Here is a 20,434-nt window from a genome sequence, read left to right on the forward strand (position 1 = left end):
AGCTTTCGGAGCTGTCATATTTGGCAGAAACCAACAAAGGCCCCTGCAGAGGGCAGGATAGAATTGGAGAGAGCTCAGGAGTGTGACCCACCCCCTCTGATGCCTCAGTTTCCCCAGAGTTCCCACAAAACTCCAGCATGCCAGGTTATCACAGACCTCCCCAGACTCTCCCATCAAGGGCAACTCTCACGTGAGCAAGGAGAGGGTAGAGGCCATAGCTCTGTGCCTACAGCTTCAAATGTGGAGACTGAGATGGGATAAGGCCTCAGATGCCACTCCATGCAGAAGTGACAGAATAGGTTTAAAGCCAAAGTGTCCATTGTGCAATTATGGTTAAGGAGTCCATTCACAAAGCCTGCAGTATAGCTCAGTTTAGAATCAGAATCCTCTACTTACCTTATTCTGCACAGCAATTATCATCTCTACTTTGCTTGGGCTTTCTTTCCTTTCTTCCCACTAGAATCTGATTGCCCTGGGACAAGGATATTTTGCCACCATTGTCCACTGTTTTACCCCCAATACTTACAAATGTGAGTGCCTGGCACATGGTAGCTGTTCTATAAATATCTACTGACTAACGTGGAATATAAGTAGCCAAGGAAGAAAGGAATTCAATGAGGGATTTGCTTTGCTCTTATTTGGGAATTGTTCTACCCCCTGAACTTCAATCTTCTGATTTTGGTTATTATTGATTCATAATTGCCCAGTCACAAAGTACAAGCTATCTGTAAATTATTTTGCTAGAACCTAAAGTACATATATAATTTATTATGATCATTTCTAGAAAGAAACAATAGAAATAATATTGGAATAGTTGTTGGGATAATATTGTAAGCATTCAGCACACCCCAAGGCAATGATGAAGGTGCACACACATAGAATGTGTGTAGCGCAGTCAGCTTCCAGGAGACTCACAGACCTTCTCCTTCATGGTGGGACAATGGATCCTTTCCTATGAACATGGGCTCACGGAGATGCAGAGGAGCAATGTGTTTCTCCCAGGCCATAGATAGTCCAGAAGGGAAGCTGGCACAGGAGAAGAATGATAGTGATACAAGTGGTTACCTTTCAAAGCTCGACTCAGCATCCCATTCACAAGCTCCGTCAGGTTGAGCGCAGACAGATCCACAGACTTGGCAGGGAGCTCTAAAGAACATACAAAGACAATGGCCCTGGTGTGCTTTTCTCTGCAACAGACATAGTTGCTCATTTCTGAATTTTGAGCAGATAATCTACCTCTTGAGACATATATGCTGAATATACACCAAAGTGCTAGGCCAGGGATTTCATAGCAAATGGCATTGTCTTCCAGGACCTAAGGAAGTGTATCTTTGACAGCCTGGATACAAATAATCTTGTGGGAAATGTCCCCTCCATCCTGCAAATCACGAAGACCTCACAGGTATTCTCAACAACCCTGAATTTGGAAACAAGTGCATTATGCAATAGATGTCATTGGTATCTACTGGGAAGATTTTGTTGTTGTTGTTGGAATTGGGGTTTGAACCAGAGGCTCCTGCTTGCTAGACACATGCTCTTATCACATAGCCATATCCAGCTCTTTTTTTTATTGCACTGGTTATTTTGGGGACAGGATTTTGCTTTCCATCCAGACATGGGCTGGATTGTGATCCTCCTGTCTTATACCACCATTCTGTAGCCTAGATGACTGGCATATGCTACCACGCCCAGCTTCTTCCACCGAGATGGATCTTACAGACTTTTCTGCCCAGGCTGGCATGGAATGTAACTCTCCCCATCTCAGCCTGTTATGCATTCAGGATGACAGGTGTGCACCACTAATATGTGGCTAAGGTTCCTTGTTGTTCATCTTTTTGGTGTCAATACTGGAGGTTGACTCAGGGCCTTACTTGGCTCATTTGCTCATGGCTGGTGCAATTCTTCCAGTTCGAGCCTTTTGCTGGTTAATTGGAGATTTATCTTTCTGCTCTGGCTTCAAACCATAATCCTAAAATCTCAGCCTCTTGAATAGCTAGGATTATAGATGGAAGTCCCCAGTGCCCAGCTGAAGATTGTATTTAAAAATTTGTATTTCTGATCCTCAGACACTCAGATTTAATAGGCCCTGGATAGGACCCAGATGTCAGGGAAATAGCCCCAAGATGTTGGTGTGCAGGCAGGTGGAGAGATTCGCAGTGTTAAAATCCCTCTTCTCCCAAGCATTCCTTGAGAACTTGGAAACAGCAGTTGACCACATGGAAATACTGGTCAATAATTGTTTTTTCCAACTCTTACTGGATGTTCAGACAATAATTACAGAGATGTCATCATGCATATTGTAAGGACTGGAAACAGAAGTCTAAGAAAGTGAGAAACTTTTCTGAGCATCTCAGACTCCCATAGCATTATGGAAATAAGTAAGCGACTCACCTGTGGTAGCAAGAAATGTCATCGCCTCTTCCTTCTTCTCTTCCTTAAGGACAGACACTGGGGAAGATAAGTTTTTATTAAGCATACAAGAGTCTCCAGTCCCAGTCCCAGGAAGCTGGAGAAGCTTGGAGTAGCAACTGTAGCAACTCTTAGGCTCATCGGCATGAGACCAGTTAGAGACACTGCTAGATACTGACCCCAGGATCTCCCACCTCCAGATTCTCATCTTCTTAGGCTTGGTATCGCTTAGAAGTCTGTGTGCTAATAAACAATTGTAGCGTGGACAGGCTAGGGTATCCAACTCCTTAGCTAGGTCAAGAAACTGAGGCTCAAAGAGGAGAGGTAACTCGCCTCACTTGGCACAACTGAACAGTAATACAAAAGGCTCAAACCTGCTTCCTCTGAATTGTACAGGAATGCAGAGTAGCAGCCCTTTGAAAGCATAGGGGCACTGGACTTCCAGTATCTAGATCTGTTGAACTTCCAGTCTATTATCTTTGGCTTGAAGAGGAGAAATGGGGGAGGGAGGAGGAGGAAGAGAAGGAGGAGGAGGAAAAGAAAGAGGAGGAGGAGGAGGAGAAAGAAGTTTGTGTGTAATGACATGTGAGGAGTGTTCTGAGTACCTTTACAAGGACACTCACCTGGTCCAGCGGGATGGATAAGGTCTCCTTGTGGAGGTACCAGACCGGAGGATCCATGATTTGAATTAGAGGATGTCAAAACCACACTGTAGTTGGTTTTGGTTTAGTTTGCATGGACTATTTTTCATATACATTGGGTGAGAAGATACCTTTTTATTTTTTACATTGTTATTATAAAGCTGATGTACAGAGGGTTTACAGTTACATAAGTCAGATAATCTGTACATTTCTTTTTGGACAATGTCACCCCAGTTTTTCCCTCCCATCTCCACACACAAGTTGTATAGTTTGTTTTCAACGTACTGTCTAATGAGTACTATTGCTGCATCTGTTCACCCTGGGTCCCTCCACTGGAAGCTGTCTGATGTCCATTTGATAGATGGGAAAACGAAGATACAGAGAGTGTAAGAAACATACCTGAGTAAGTTGGGATTTGGGGGCTGGCCTCCTTACCTGTTTCTCCAAGGACAGCTCCATCACTTCCCTTTTTAAAACCTTTATTTCCAGACACTAAAATAAAAGATCCCACCAGTGAAATAGTGTCCTGGAAGTACAACCTCACATGCTCAACAGCATCTTTAAAAATCTTCTTGTCCTATACATCCTTTGAAGAATGAGGAAAGTCAGACCTAGGAGCTCAGGAAAGGGCCTCAATTCCACAGCCAGCAGAGAAAGTAAGATAAAACAAAAACACAGGTACCTCAGCTCTCTGACCAGGTCATTTTATTTCATTTCCCTGTGTAAGAATATAGTGCCTGGTTCGTTTCATTAAATACAAGGTCTACCAGTGTCACGCATATGTTTATAGAGATTTATTCTATTTTTACTGAACATATTGGTACAATTAGTGTTCTTTGGGAAAGAAAATCAGCTGATTTGGGAGACTATTTTAACTATATTTTTGTATTGTTTGTTATTTCAATTAGGTAAATACTCTAGCAAATTAAAACTAAATGTTAGGAAATAAAAGAGTAATTTCCATCTCCCCCACCCAAGAAAAAAAATCACAAAAGAATAGAAGACAATAATACTGTTTGTTCATCAAAAACATTTAGGAAGAGGAATGTCATCCCTGTCTCTTCTCTTTTAGGTTGCAAGTTTCAACATCTCACTGAAGAGCCAATTCTACACCATCAGAAAAAAAGAAAGGCTAAGACAGACAAAAGTATCATGAAGGCTGTGATGACAGGTAAAAATACTTCTCTGTGATAAATCATATCACTGACAGAACTTCACAGCCTCTGTGGATTCTATATCATGCTGAGAATTCAAGCATGCAACGAACCATAAAGAATGAACAGCTCAACTAGGTGTTGGTGGCTCACACCTGTAATCCCAGCTACTCAAGAGGCTGAGATCTGAGGATTGTGGTTCACAGCCAGCCTGGACATAAAAGTCCATGAGACTCTTATCTCCAATAAATTACTCTGAAAAAGCTGGAAGTGGTGCTGTGGCTCAAGTGTTAGAGCACTAGCCTTGAGCAAAAGAAGCTCAGGGACAGAGCCTAGGCCAAGTTTAAGCACCAGGACCAGAAAAATAAAGGTTAAACAAAAGAATAAAAAGTTCATGAAACCATTACTACATCAGGGCATTAGATGAGGAGCTGGTCTCCCTTTGTGGTTGAAAAGGGAAGAAACTTGACCTGGCAAACAGAGAAGAAACTTGACCTGTCTGTTCACCTGCTGCAGGTAGGAAAGTCATCCACTTTTCTTGCTTGTCTTCTCCTCTAGTGCCAGACACTAAAGTGAAAACAAACAAACACATTTCATCAGAGAAATTCTAACCCAAATTTGTCATCAGACAGAATTTAGTCCAAATAACCCAATTTATAGAGGAGAAAAGTATGATCTTGAATTTTGATGTGATTTGCTTAAAAATCCCATATGTAGTTTGTTCATTCATTCATAAAATAGTCAGTTACTGAAGAAATATGATAATGCTAGTTGTAAGGTCTGCACAGGGACACCTCCCTACTCTTGGCTAAGTTTCTGCCCAGTATCTGTTACCTAGGTAACTGGCAGACCTGGAAGCAGTCACCTTCCCCTCCTGCTAGGACATATCCTGGGGCACCTTTGGTCACATGCCTCCCATCTGACCCTAGGAGGGTCCCAGACTCTGAGGTCATGTCTGGATCCAGTGTGGCCATACTTTTCCCCACATGGCCACACCTCTTCCTGTCCCTGGCCTAGATCAGTCCTGGCCTGGGGTGGGTTACCCCTTTCCTTTTTAGCCACGCCTCTCCACCATACACGGCAGGGGGCAGCAGTTCGATAAATAAACTTCTTCTGCCCGAATAGGGTGTGGTATTCTCTTCATCTGCTACCTAATGAAACCTACCTATTTAATATACCTTACATTAGTGATGGATAATGTTAACACCAGAGCTAGTGAGATATTGTATGTAAAGAGGAGGCCGACACGAAGAACTCAAGACCATGCTTACAAATATTCCTTAATACTTGGAGGGGAATTGCTAGGATGGGTGACAAGAAGCCTTGTATCGGTGATCTGGAAGCCTTTCCAGGCGAAGATCTGGGATTGGAGGGTGGATAATGCTTGTGTAGGATTTAGATGGCTGAGGGAGGGGTATTCGCTGAGTAGGGGCCAGCATGTGTTCAAGACTTGTAGTGAGTTCAAGCATCTCTTGAAAGAGCTGACTGAAGGCCAAGGTGATGGAGCTCTGAGGAGGAGGTGAGCTATTGCAGGGCCAGGTAGAGGTGAGGTGAGTGAGGTCCTGTGGAGCAGATACTCCAGGATACTATCTGAAGAGAGGGATATCACTGAATAAATGTGACACCATATGGAAGAAGAACCATAGAGGAATGCAAGGATGTGTGTAATGAGGTTTACAAAAGATCACTCATGTTGATGGTGAAGAGTGAATCATGAAGAGATAAGAGGAGAGGAATGGAGATGGGCTAGTAAGTTTCCTCAGTGGTTCAGGAAAGAGAAGATGGTGGTTTGTGTAGGATGGTGACGTGAAGGTGAGCAGCCTTCTGTTGCATGAATGGGACTCAAGCACAGAATGCCTCAGGGTTAAGAACTCCAGTAGTGGTATTTATGATTAGAATTTTGATCAGACTAACTTTGGGTTGTGGCTTGAAATGTTGGCCACCATGATTCTCAAAACCCAGTGGAGATCCAAATTTACATCGAGAGCAGACTTCTATAGAACTGACAGCCCCACCTGCATTTGAGAGGGTCAGGACACACGCGAAGCCCACAAACAACCTCACCGGAGGACCATGCACCGGCAAACGTAGCATGTTGTGATATTCTGGTGACCTGGAAGCAAACAAACCAATGTTGGAACCAGCCCCCTTATTAGTATACATTGAGGACAATGTATGGGGATTCATTAGAATTAGTGAATCCTTTAATTCTTTAGAGTTAATGGCTTTGTACTTGTGAAGATAGGTAAGGTTATATGGTGATAAGAAGTTAACCCCATAATTTCTCTGGCTGAATTCAGCAACAATGAAGGTTTCCTCTTTACAGTCCATTCTTCTGAGTTTAAACAATTTGATAGCGCTCACTTCATGCAGTCAGTAGATGTTCTAGTTAGTTCTAGTAGTTATTTTTTAGTTCTCCACCTGGAAGCCTAGTAGCTGAAGCCCCCTTATCCACTGATTCATTATGGTGGTGGAAAGAGAAGAGTTGGAAGGGCTTACAGCAATTCTTGAGTACTTTTACACTAGCCTATGCTAGACAAGATGGCAGGAAACCTGAGAATGTGGCAGAGGGCAGCATTTAGAGAACACGGAAATCCTTGGGTTTTCTTCTCCTTCCATGTCTTTTCTGGCAGGACTGGGAATTGAATTTACACTTCCTGTATAAGCACTTAACCACTCGATCTTTGTTCCTAGTTCTTTTGCTTCAATTATATTTCCAGATAAGGCCTTGCGTTTTGATCAGAGCCAGCCTGGGACCATGATTCTACTACCTATGGCCTCCCATGCACTCGGCTGGCTACTTTGTTGAGATGACCCTGCTAACTTTTTGTCTGTGCTAAAGCCAAATTGTGATTCTCCCAACCTCTATATCTCACACAGCTGAGATTACAGATGCGAACTACCATGCTCAAACTCTTCTTTGAATTTTCTGAGTGGATGAGAAATATCCTCCAAATACCATCTCTACACATAAAGAGGGAAATGGCTATTACCAAGTGTGAGTGGTTTTTCACCATCTTTTTCCATCTCTGTAGTGCCAGCTATCCCCTTAGGAATTTGTCATGTAAAAACCAGCAATGCTAGTTAAACATGCAAAGCTGAGACTAGGAGAATAATGGTGAATACTTACTGAGTACTTTTTGTTTATTCCATGCCACGCAGAATGCTCTTGATACATATTACTACATGATAACAATGCAATCTTTGTGTGAAAATATTAATGCAATTTCCATGCAACATGCAAGGTACATACACTTGAGATGAAAAATGTAGAAATTTCCTATTGGAAGATTATGAGGGCAAAAAAATATTCCAAGAATTTACCACCTTCATGGAAAATTGCATTTGAAAGATTTGCCCTATTAGGAAAGGAAAATCCCTATGAAAATTTCTCTTGGTGCATCCCAACAAATACTGAATTGCTTTTTAGTTATTAGTAGGCATCTCACTGGTGTTTCTTCCCCATGATTCCCTGGACAAAGACACATCTTATGAGAAAGAAGAGATTGGGCTTTCTTGGAGTTTCTTTTTTTTTCAATTTGTTACTTTTGGAACTTCAGTTTTTATCATCTCTAAAATGGAGATCAGTGAATCTTGCTAGCAGAGTTTGGTAAGGATTTAAGACAGTGTATCTGAAGCATTCCATCTACTATCTTCACTAGTATCTGGTGACATTCAGTACAAATAGCCCGTGTCTTAGTTTTGTGCTGCTGTAAAAGACTACATCAACTGGGTAGTTAGTATCTGTTGGGGCCTCATGTTATGGAAGGCAGAAAGGCAAGAGAGAGCGAGCCCATTCCCATGATTGATCTCCTTTTATAGTGGCAGGAATCCATTGATGATGGCTGAGCCCGCCCAACTGGAACACATTCCCAAGGCCCCTACTCACAACACTGCTGTTTCTGATGCATGACTTTTTTGGTAAATTGTCTTTAAGTAGTTGTACAAAGGTGTTGCCATTTAGCATCATGACTGATCTCACCCCTTTCATCATCCCCAACCGTATCCCTCCCTTCAATTATTTTTCTAATTTGGTAGGATATGCCTATGTTTTATGACTGTATTCTCCCCTGCTTCTCTCCTCCTTTGTCCGCCTACCTCTCCTTGACCTTTTCCCTCATCTTTCAAGTACCTGTATTCATTTTGTTGGACCATAAGTTAACCTAAGGAATTACACTGTTTGAATCATTGCCTGAAAAAAATCCATATTTTGTTCAGTGAATTTGTGTGCACTTGCATAGCATTCAAACTCTAGCACCAGGAACTGTGGTTAGGTTGGTGACAAAGGGATTTGCTTTATCATACCTTTTCCCTCCAATAGCTACTCACATGTAAATCCTAGGGTGCTAAGTTCCCCTCAAAGATATTCAAAGCAGTGGGGAGGGGGAGATAAAGAGTAGGGAAGAAGGGAAGGAGGCTGGCACATCTAAGTTTGGCATTTTCTCCAGCATAAGGCCACTAGCTATGGAAGTGAGCAAACAATATAGACAATAAATGAGCATGCTTTCATGTAGTGCCTGATTGCTATAGAAACATTACCTTTCTGAGCCTTGTAGATAAAATGGGCTGTCATTGCTACCTTGAAGATATTTAAAATGAAACCGTGAAATCTAGTGCTGAGTCTGATCACTCCAATAGATACCTTGCTATCTTAATTCCTTTTTTCAGTCTCTTATCTTTTTTGTTCCTCCTCCTTCCCTATTTCTTTCTGTGTTGGTCCTGGGCTCAGTTTTGTAGCAGAGACACTTGGTGTGAACCTGTATTCAGTGGGATTACAGAAAGCAGTTATCTGCATCTGTATTCTACACACACATTTCTTTCTTTGTTGATACCTGATTCATTACATTGACCAGTATCTCCCACTTATTACAAGTAATCATGCTAAACTTTATTATTACTTTATGACTATAGTTTCTGTGGATCTCTTTCATGGTGGAAAAAGCAATTTTCCTTCAGTTTGGGCTTGCATTATTCTCAATCAATGGTATGTTTGGAAGATGGTTGGCAGATTTAGCAAATTAAAACATAGGTCCTGGAGTTCAATTTGAATGTATATTGGCCAATATTTGAGATAACCCTGGTTTGGAGAGGAGACTGGTTTTGTTAAAGCATGTGAAAGTTCATATACACAGAGCAGCAGAATGGAATACTTCCAGCATTTCTAGCCTTGCAAACCTGGGCCTCTGTAGGACAGCATGGGACAGGGCAAGGAGCATGGGTTCAAAGTCATACAGACTTGGTTTGAATCCTGAGTTGGTCATCGGCTCAAATTGGACATTCACTCACTTGAAAGCCATACATTGCAAATATGGGTTCTGGGGTCAGACTTGTTGGGTTTGCTTCCTAGTACACTGCCATTGTTACTAAACTCTCTGTCACTCATGGCTGAAGAGACTGATAACTCAAGCTACACAAGAGAAAGATGTCACATGCATAAAACACAATGGACAACACCTGGCATAGAGCAAAGGCCATCTGGCTCTTTAACATACACTTAAAATGATAGCACTTAACACAAGAACTCAGCATTCCAACCAGCCATCCAGAAAGTGTTTTCCATGTGATAGACTTATAATCCTCAAAGTTATATCTTTGAAAGATTAGCTGTCCAAAATTTTACAAAAGCCAAATGACCCTTATTGCATTGTATTCCTTATGGCTATTATTGGATAAAGCCTTGTTTCTTTAAAAACACTGCCTGAGCAACAAAGTATGTGCCTGTTACAACAATGGAAATGTACTGGAGAGGCTCTGAATAAATGAAACATGCTGCTTTGGCACATGGATTATTTTGAGCTCTGAAGGCTTCTTAGGAATTGACAATAGAAAAAGAATCCCTCAAAGATAGAGGTTCCTCTGTCTAAGTCAATAACTTCCTAAGAAATGAAGACTGTCATAAATCCCGCCTTCTGGAGAGGTTTCATTGCCATAAAAATTTAGTGTTGCTGAGCTGGACCCTTATAGAAGCAAATCCTACTAAAGTGATCTTTACTTTCTGTGATTTTCTTATATACTTCACTTCCCACTACCTATAAGGGCTTCAAACTTTGCTCCTTGTCATACTACTTCTCTACAAATTTATTGGCCTTTCATCTGCATGGTATATAAACATCCAAGTCTGGCCTCTTTGGAGGACTTCCTTCCACTTCTGTTAGGCCTGCAATGAACATTTGAAACAAATAGTCTATTCCAGCTCATCTATCTTTGGTCACTTCAGTTTCCATGGGGCCTCAGGCCACTCAATGGGGAGAGGAAATAGATTTTACTTTTTTCCACCTCAACAGAACAATTTACTGAGCTTCCCCCTTTTTGGGCATGATCTCTATTACTTTCCTTTCTCCAACATCTTGTTACAGAGAGACAATGATAAACTGTGCTACACGAGTGAAAGAGCTAGGGATCATAGTAGAGCCTCCAGCTCATAGCCATATAACTCATAAATGATAGATCTGGGATGTGAACCAAGTCTGTGTCCATTTTTACCTTATTCTAATCTCGCCTTCCTGCAAAATACCATCCAATAGTGTTGCAGGAAAGACTCCATACTGCAAACAACACAGCTGACTGCAAAGTCTCTTGTTGATGAGGGGGCTAGAGATCTAATGACACTGCCAGGGTAAGGAAAGCCCTGTCCTGACTGACAAGCTGAGAATCTGCCCAAGAGTCCTGTGGAATTAATTCAACATCTGTCCTTGTTTTATCATCAACAACCCTGGAGTTGGGGATAAGAATGATAAGGACAAATCCTCAGGAGTCTTAATTAAACATCAAATTACTTGCAATTATAAAGGCTCCAAAAACATCTAACATTTAGTTTAACCTGACAAGAAAACCTGACTTTCTCACTTAACGTTGGGATAAAGATGCCTAGACAGAAGCAGAATAATCAAGTTCCACCAATATACCACCCACCTCTAAGCACTGCACGTTCTGAACTCATCATTCCAGAAGTTTCATTACCTTTCAAAGTGGCATCAGTTCCTGGGAAGGGAAGTACAGTGTGGATTCTAGGCTGCTTGAGGCCGTTAAGCTGGTGATAGCAACCCTAGATTATAAACTGAGGCAATCAGCTCTACCGGCCTATTAGAAATGCAAAGATGGAAGGGGCTACTAATTGATGGACATCCAACAAAGAACCAGAAACCAAGAGGCTGCTGTTGTTGGCCAGGAGAGTAGATATTGTGTACCTCCGAAGCCCATGATGGACTCTGAGTTGACCACTAAGAAAGTAGAACTACTATCTTTTGTGATTAGTGTGCTGCCAGCCATGTCTTCTCAGTCCGGTCTTTGGATTAAAGAGTCTGTTTCCTTTATCACAGAAGCGAGGACAAGCTATCTGCCCAGTGATGAGTGCATTAAGAGCCTAATCAATCACTTATAGGGGAAAATGGGGAAAAAGTAGACTGGTCAAGGACGGGGTCTTGGGTCAGTACAAGTAGACACTGAATGGCTGAAACCACTTTCCTATCATTCAGCATCCAGGATAACAAAGGCCAGGAGTTAGCTCAGATATGGTCCTTTGCTGACTCCATCTTTTGGGAAGGAGTGGGGAACTAATAAAGGGCTTAAAGTATCTACACTCTATGACTTACCTGTCTCCTGAGCAGCATGAATGACTTCAAAGAACTTAAACAGCCAGAAGGATTAGTAGCAAAGTCCCAGCCATGGGATTTATATGAGTTCTTAGTGAAAGACACAGGGGGTGGGAGAAGGCTTGATAACTTTGCTTTAAATCCCCCAGAAAAAAAATGGAATAATAATCCTACCCAAAACTGGGCATTGAAAGGCGATCTGCTCTGTTGGAGAAAAATGCCTGTGTGATAAACTGAAAAGCATCCGTGAGCAGAATTACAATGGTGCAATTCAGCCAGGGATGGGAAAACTTGCCTGATGGTAATTACAGTATTGAAAGAGCAGTGCCCAGTTAGCAGGTGATGATTCTCCCTTCCTGCCCTAGAGATCTGTGTGCCCAGCATCACCTGGAGCATGGCCAGTGGAAATCTTCTGAAGTGGCTGAGACTGAGGTCAATGTTGGCAAGTGCCTAGAACAGAAGGGCCAAGATCACCTCTGCCTGTGTGTATGGCCTGAGAATCTAGGGTTTTTTTTAGAGTTTAAATAGTGCACTGAGCTCAGGGGAGAACATTTTGGTGACATCAAGACATTATATAAATAAATACTAGCAGCCCATCAATACAATTTCATGGGAACGTTATCTGATCACCATTTCAAAGCTGAATTCGGGCTACAGAAGCAGAACTGAGAGTGGTGGCAGAGACCAGATGCCCTATAAAACTCTAAAAGATTTGCTATCTGGCACTTACCAGAAAACATTTACCAATTGGTAGCCTAGAAGAGTCCGTATCTTCCAAGTTCCTTCTACTTCAAGAGCTCAAGTTCACGATAACCGTTCCACAGCTTGACTTCAGGAATTGCCTGCTAGTTTCTCATTCTGTTTCTACCTTTGTGTCTCAGAATCCACTGATCTTGCATCTTCCATAACGATGCATTTTTAAGCAACTTTATGGAGCTACAGTTGACATACTGTTAAATCCATCCATTCTAAGCGTACAGTTTAATGATGTTAGTGTGCACCCAAAGATACATACTCAGGAATACTGTCTAGCTTTAGAACTTTTCTGTCTCCCAATCAGGTACTTCCTGCTGACTCACAGATGATCCACATCTCCTTTGCCCACCACCAGTGCCTGGAAAACTCTTATTTACCTTTCATCTCTGCAGATTTGGGTATTTCATGTAAATAGAGTCATGGAATAGGTGGCTAGAGAAATCTTTCTAAAGTATGAATCAGATCATAGAGCAACTGTATATTTAGAAAAAAATTCCAATTCTTTACCTTAGCCCTCAAGGCTAAGACCACACTGTGGTCTTTCTGAATGTCTAACTACATTTCTGTGTTTACTCTTGCTGATAGCTTTTTAGTAACAGCCCCAGGACTTTTGTACGGGCTGTTTACTTATGATTGGAATTCTCTTTCCTAAATTTCTCAAATGGCTAATTTATTTCTATCTTTGTTATCCATGTGAATGTCAGTTAAAATAGAAGTCTCCCTAAAAATGCTCTTATAATTACTCTGTATACAATATTATATCATAAACTATATTATGTTTGTTTTCCTATGATCTATTTTCCTGCCAGTGCTTTCAGACCTATGAGATTAGAGCTCTTATCTACTATATCTATTGGCCACCATTCCCTGGAATCTGCTGCAATACCTGATATTTTATTGAATAAATAGGTGAATAAACAATTATTAGCCATATGAGCTTTCAGTACAAACCTCCTAACTCCTTTTCCCTGTTTAACCCATTCTCAGTTCTAGGACCATCCAATAGGATTGTAATGCAAGCTACACATACAATTATAAATCTTCTTGCAGTTATGTCTACAATTTTATCATTTCAGCATGAAAGTAATATTAAAGAGTATTAATGAGTTATTTTCCTCTTTTGTCCTAAGCCTCCCAAAGCTAGGAGTCCCTTTTCCTGTCTGTGCTGTGTCACTCAGTGATAGCATTCTGTCTTATGGTTTTAAAAGTTATGGATAAAAGTCAGACACTGGTGGCCCACAGCTACTCAGCAGGCTGAGCTCTGAGGATCATTGTTCCGAGTTAGGCTGGGCAGGGAAGTCTATGAGACTCTTATTGACAATAAACTACCAAAGAAAAGCTAGAAGTAGAGCTGTGACCTAAGTTGTAGAGCACTCGCCTTGAGCAAGTTTCAGGGAGAGTGACTAGGCCCTGAGTTCAAGACAGCACATGTACACACAGAGTTATGTATAAGAACCTGAATTTATAGCTGCTGATATAAGTAGACGTAGTGATGACTATTTGGCTCTGAGCATTCCGCCCAGTTCTACATTTACCTTCCTCCTGGGAATTTCCAGCACAAGTCTCACTTGCATTTCAAATTTAACGCGTTAAGAAAAAAAAGCAAGTTCATATTCTTATTGCGAAATCTGCCCTTTTCCTGATTTATCCTGTCATTTCACAATGCCTATCTCCTCCAGGTGCTCACATAAAAACCTCTGCAATCAACCTAGATTCTTCTCCTCACACACTTCACGTGCGCTTCATCAGGACGCTGTCATTTCTGCTCTTAGAGCGTATCCCGATTCCAAACAGCTCCATCACACCTGCTGTGGCGGCTCTGCTCCAAGCCACTTCTGGCTCCTCATTTCAGTCGCTGCCAACGCCCTGCTGCTCCTGACTGATCATCCCGTTTCTGTTCTTAGTCTACTCTCTGGCTCTCTGTGTGTATCATCAGTACCGCAGCCACCCCTCTACTCAAAACCCCTGCAGTGCTTTCCCTTCTGCCATGAACAAAAACAAACAATGGCTTCTGATTTTCATGCCTCCCTTCAGTTACTTCTCCATTTCCATCTCCTTCTCGCTTTCTTTCTCCTAACTCCCTTTTGCCCAGTACTAGTCAGAGGCTGGTCTGCTCAGAAGTAGAGGGCAGATGGTTGGGAGCATTTTCTAACGTGGTGGACAGGCAGGATACAGGGTGACTGGGCTTCTCTCAGGGGAGACACCTTACCCACCCTCAGTGTGTGCAGGCCACATGGTTCTAGGACAAGTGGATGCCTACAGTCATTGTTGGGAGCCCACATTATTGCGAACAAAAGCTTGTTCCCAGGAGTATCTGGCATATGAGGGTATGAATGAGCTTCGCTCCATTCATGCCAGTGGAAAGAGGTTTTCTCAGGGATATAGTGTTTTGGTTCTTCTGTTATGCATTGGCGTAAGAACAGGAGTGGTTGGTTTGGGGACAGGGAGGTAGGAAACTTTGGCTGCTTGGTAGGTGGTTAGCCAGGACTGCAAAGCTGGTCACAAGTCTTGGGGTGATATGGGGACCTTCTTACAGAGGAACAGCAGCTGTCAACCTTGCCAAGAGGCATTCATCTGTAATGAATTGTGTCCGTTGGTGTCATGACCAGCTTTTCCCACTGCTGAGCAACTCTGGTCTTTAGTTCACACAGAGGTTTGGGTTTGTAGGATTCTGAAGTGCTCTTGAGTTCATGTGTGTTTGTGGTGGAATTCTCAGCAGGCTGACAGCACTCCACCACCATTGACCATGTCTCCTGTTTCTCCCCATGGGGGATTTAGCGTTGTTGGGGGAAGAGATGGGTCTGTATTCATTCAATGTAAGTCTGTTCACTCCTCATCTTTTACAGAAGTAGGCTTCCTTGGTATTCTACGTTGGGAGGTTGTATTGGTTAGAAACTAAGTAGGAGTAAGTAGACAGCTAACTCTTGAAGACTAATATAGATGGTTAACTGTGGGTATTTACACAATGGATAATAAAAGGTCTTGATGAATTAGATGCTAATTCTCCAAGCTCTGGAATCAGACTTCTTGAGTTTGAATTCTGGCTTTACTATTTATTGCCAAACTGTCTTTGGGAAAGTGACCAAGCTTTCTCTAATTCTCAGTGTTTCAATCTACAAAATGAGGCTGATAAGGTTTCCAAACTTGAGGGTTTTTAATTTTTTTATTTTTTTTTGGTGAAGACTAAATGGGTCAATTCATGGAAAATGCTTAGCCAACATGCCTTCTCTATGTATGCTCAATGAATATGAGCTGTTGTTGTTGTTATTATTACCAGTAGAACTGATTCTGGAAGAGGCCTACACAGTCTAGACACAGAAAGGAAGCAGCAGCATTAGAAGGCAAGTCCATGCTGACTGGGAGAATTTAATTACCTGGTGGGGCATGTATACTCTAAGACGATTGTGATCAGCTCCTGACATTCAGGTCTTTATGTAATCCCTGTCTCATGAACACAGCATGGATGTTTTATTTATTTTTAAGCAAGACAGTAAGGCGGTAAGATAAGGTGTTAATTCTATAATATTACTTCAAGGTGTTAAGGTGCTAAGATGTTAATTCCATGATATTACTTCAAATGGCAACTTCCTTTTCCCCCACTGAGTCTCCCCCTACTTGGTTTGATGAGACCAGCCATTAGGCTGAAGTAGCTCTGTGAACCCATATGGCAAGAAACTCAGGGCAGATTGTTTCCAACCACCCATGGAAATTCGAGGTGCTCTGCCAATAACTCTCGAGGAACCAAGTTATCCTCATGGGTTTGGAAGTGCATTCTTGTCCTGTTGAGTTTGGCCCATAGCACTGGCTGACAACTTCATTATAACCTTGTGAGACATAGGAGAAGATGACTTGAAGCATCTGAACTTGGAATGCTGGTCCAGAAACTGGTATAATAAATTTGTCTGATATTTTTTAATCTGCTACATACATATGTAGTGAGATTGTTGTGTGCTGCAGATAACGAGTTCATATGAAATGTGGCCCCATTCAGTCTGTGTCTCATTCTCCAGCCATTGACACTGTGTTTGATTCTGAAAGTACAGAGGAGTAAGAATTTGCTTTTACCTTTAAGCAACCTCCATACTATGTGGAGTGGTGGGAAGCAGACAGATACTGGAGCCAAGAACATCCTGGAAACAGAGATGTTGGATTTGGAGGATGAGGGACTGAGGAATCATTTCACCAAGGGACTGAGGAATCATTTCACCGAGTACTGACTCTTAGCACTGTCTTAGGAGTGTTGCCCTGGTAAAAGGAACTGTTGACCAAGAGGGAGTCTGACCAGTGAACAATGTAGTGAGTCTGTGGAGTTGTAAGGCTTCATGGGAGTGGAAGAACATAGAGGGAGTGTAGTGGAGTGAGGCTGAGTGGGAAGGTGGGGAATTAGAACTCCTGGCTGGACAGACAACAATAGGGTGAGAGCATGGCTGGTTCTCCTGTATTATGTGTTCCAAAGAACAATTTTAAATAATTTAAACTGTAGGTAGGGTAGAAGAGCCACTGAAAAGTTGAAGCAGTGAAACAAGATGATTGCACTTACATTTCTTAAAGACTATTACAGTCTTTAAGAGATGGATTAGAAATGACAAGCAAGAGGCAGAGAAAGTAATTGGGAGACCAGGAAGGGAGCAAGTGTGGCAAGAAGATTGCTGAGAGAGCAAGGTAGAGACCTTGGTGGACCCTGAGTCCTCTGGCTGGGGGCCTGGAAGGGTTGTGCAGGTTGAACTTGGAGGATAGTGGGCTGATTCTTGCTATTTGTTAACTCCATCAGTGGGGGAACAACAACCAGAGGACTGGGAGAATCTTGCCAGTTTCTAGATAGGAAGGGAATTGTTCCCCTGGAGGGAAGTCTCCATTGACACATACTGAAGATGGTAGTGGAGAGGGAGACAGAGGTCGGAGGAGGGTACAGATTCAGATCATGACAAGTGATTTCCTTCTTGCCATGTGATCTAAAGAACAGAACATTCCAAAAATGCTAATGAACTTGCAAGATCTGGTCTCCTCCTCCCCTTCTGCGTTTCTAAAGACATAGGCAGGCCTCCTTGCGGACCCTGACATAGTACCTGCTTCCCAAGGGCTATAAATGCTATAAACGCCTTTGACTGGTTTGCCACAGGCAGTAGTTACTATGACAACAAGGATCTAAAATGGCAGCTTTAAGAAGAACTGACTTTGTCTCATCCCTCTAAGGTCTTGCACATCCTGTTGCCAAGCTTTGGTCCTCCACTCCTTCATTGTGGCTTTGCCAAATCACCCTACATATTCCATTCAGTCCTCATTTTCTCCTAGAAACCACCTCCCCTCGTATCTCTAATATAAGCCAGAGCCTCTCTTCCTGTTCCCTCTGTGCCCTCTATTCTCATACTCTACAGAACCGAAATGATGTTAGGACACTAGATTTCCAACTTTTTTTCTTTTAGATTTCCAGTGGTAAGTTGGGACATAGCACACCTCCAGTGCTTAGCATATGGTACAAAGTCCATTAATATTTCCTTTTATTGTTGTTGATGGTTGTCATGGGGCTTGAACTCGAGCCCTGGGCATTGTCCCTGAGTTTTTTTTTTTTTCTTAAGGCTAGTGTTCTCCCATTTGAGCTACAGCTGCACTTCTGGTTTCCTGGTAGTTAGAGATAAGAATCTCTCAGACTTTTCTGTCTGGGCTGGCTTTGAACTGTGATCCTCAGATCTCTGACTCCTGAGTAGCTAAGATTACAGATGTAAGCCACCCGTCCCTGGCTCAGTTAATATTTCTTCAGCTAAACATTTTTTTTTTTTGTCAGTTGTGGAGCTTGAACTCTGGGCCTGGGCACTGTCCCTCAGCTCTTCAGCTCAAGGCCAGAGCTCTACCTCTTGAGCCACTGTGCTACTTCCAGTTTTTGGAGTGGTTTATTGGAGATAAGAGGCTCATGGACTTTCCTGCCTGGGCTGGCCTTGAACCACAATCCTCAGATCTCAGCCTTCTGAGTAGCTAGGATTATAGGCGTGAGTCACTGGCACGTGGCTAAACAAATTTATTTTGAGTGTAACTGAATACTTTTGGAAGGAAAAACCAAGCATTGTAACAAGTATCCAAATATATAGTTGAAAATGCAGTAATTCAAAAGAAGGCTTTCTAACTTTCTTGTTTTATTCTCTGGCCAATAACAATTTCTTTGTTATATCTTGTCAACACTCAATACTATATAACAAGTGAATTCTGTAGAATCAATCATAATATCCCTTTGGTGATTGAAGTTATATATCCAACACATTTCTTCATGTATGAAGACTACATTTCTCAGGATCCCTTATGCCTGAATCAATGCCATATGGTGGAGTTTGGCCAACAAGAATATGAGTAAAATACCGAGTCACTTTGAGTCCACCACAGTTAGAAGCTCATACAGTTTTTCCATTTTCCCCTCTGTTGGCCTGGCTATGAAACTAAAATTGGAGGATTGCAGCATGTCAGAGCTCATAATGGAAGGAGTTCAAAACCTTACCTTGCTCAGGCACTGAAGCAAATTACACTGATTTGACTTGTGTGAGAAATAAATGTTGTATATATTTATATATCTTTTAAAAATTATTATTTTTTGTGCCAGTTTTGAAGCTTTAACTAGGGTCTGAGCACTATCTCTGAGCTTCTTTGCTCAAGCATAGCTCACTACCACTTAAGCCATAGCTCTACTTCTGATTTTTTGGTGGTTAACTGGAGATAAAAGTCTCATGAGCTTTCCTGCCCAGGCTGGCTTTGAACTGCGATCCTCAGATCTCAGCCTCCTGAGTAGCTAGGATTATAGGCATGAACCACCAGAGCTAAGCATATATCTCTTTAACAAAAAATGTGTATCTTTTAAATAAAATTTTGTAAATATTTGTGTATGTTTTTTGTATATACACTTATGAATATTTGCATATATTTTATGTGTAGATGTATGTATATATGTATTTATATCGCAGCAACCAGTGTTACTTACCCTAAATAAGACAATATCACGTAGCTATTTTGAAAGAAATAACAGTCTTCTATATAATCACTGAAACGTCTATTAATAAGTGGTGCAGTATTTATTTATTTTAAGATAGAACATAAAAAATCAGGTAAGAATTGTTTGCATAATATATATGGAAATCAACCCATTAAAGTTGTTCAAATATTGGACAGAGCCAGAATATAAATTACACATAGAGTTTAAAAATTACAGGAAATCATATTATAAAGAGCACTAAAGGCCACTTGTGGAAGAGTTGTGTTCCCGTGTAAGCCAGAAATGTGAAGAAAGCCTACTTGTAGCAGAAAGACAAATCCAGGGAGCAAGGCACCAGAATTCTATGCCGTAAAAAGGGGTTAAAAGAAAAGACAACCCCAAATCAAATACAATGGGTTCACATCATTGGAAACCTTAGTTTGTTCTTCAGTGACTGGTATTGCCATCACAGGTACATCAGAAAGAGGAAAACATAGTCACATCCCATCTGAAACAAGGGAGAGATCACTTTTCTCTTCAAAACAGGAAGAAGAGACCAATCTAAGGAAGTGCATCCATTCCTTCTGAGGTGATTTATCTGAACAGGACAAAGTCTGCTTTACCTATTAAATTGCACAATGTCTGATGCCCCCAGAGCATGGACCTTTGCCCACCACCTGGCCTCTTGAGCCTCAGGGATGGGTCTGAGGTCTCTATTCTTAGAAATGAAATCGGTGGAAGTAAATAGCAGCTCAATTAGTGGATCCGGTTGGCTTCAATGCAGAACCTTGAGCCTTCAATATTGGGAGAGACACAACTGTTCTGAGTTTTTGGCCTTCTAGAGAAGGTGTTTTTGTTTTTAAATACTATTTCTGCAAGATTTTAAAGCCTGAAATAAAGGTATAGTCAAGAGATTGAAGACCAGAGTCA

The 20,434-nt window shown here is 41.7% G+C and overlaps 1 protein-coding gene across 1 annotated transcript in view; it reads right to left on the reverse strand.

Moving 5' to 3' along the window:
• The window catches only part of Hhla1 (HERV-H LTR-associating 1), a 33,829-nt gene extending 17,926 nt beyond the window's left edge, over positions 1 to 15,903 (reverse strand). Inside the window, exons 1-5 of the mRNA XM_013025130.1 lie at positions 15,827 to 15,903; positions 6,220 to 6,317; positions 4,712 to 4,771; positions 2,392 to 2,448; positions 1,066 to 1,146 (exon numbers count right to left, since the gene is read on the reverse strand). Of these exons, the coding sequence (XP_012880584.1) occupies positions 1,066 to 1,146; positions 2,392 to 2,448; positions 4,712 to 4,771; positions 6,220 to 6,317; positions 15,827 to 15,903 (373 nt within the window). The remainder of the gene's footprint in view (positions 1 to 1,065; positions 1,147 to 2,391; positions 2,449 to 4,711; positions 4,772 to 6,219; positions 6,318 to 15,826) is intronic.
• Positions 15,904 to 20,434: the final 4,531 nt, after the last annotated feature.

This window comes from Dipodomys ordii, unplaced genomic scaffold (genome assembly GCF_000151885.1).
Source record: "Dipodomys ordii isolate 6190 unplaced genomic scaffold, Dord_2.0 Scaffold82, whole genome shotgun sequence".
Taxonomy (NCBI): Eukaryota; Metazoa; Chordata; class Mammalia; order Rodentia; family Heteromyidae; genus Dipodomys; species Dipodomys ordii.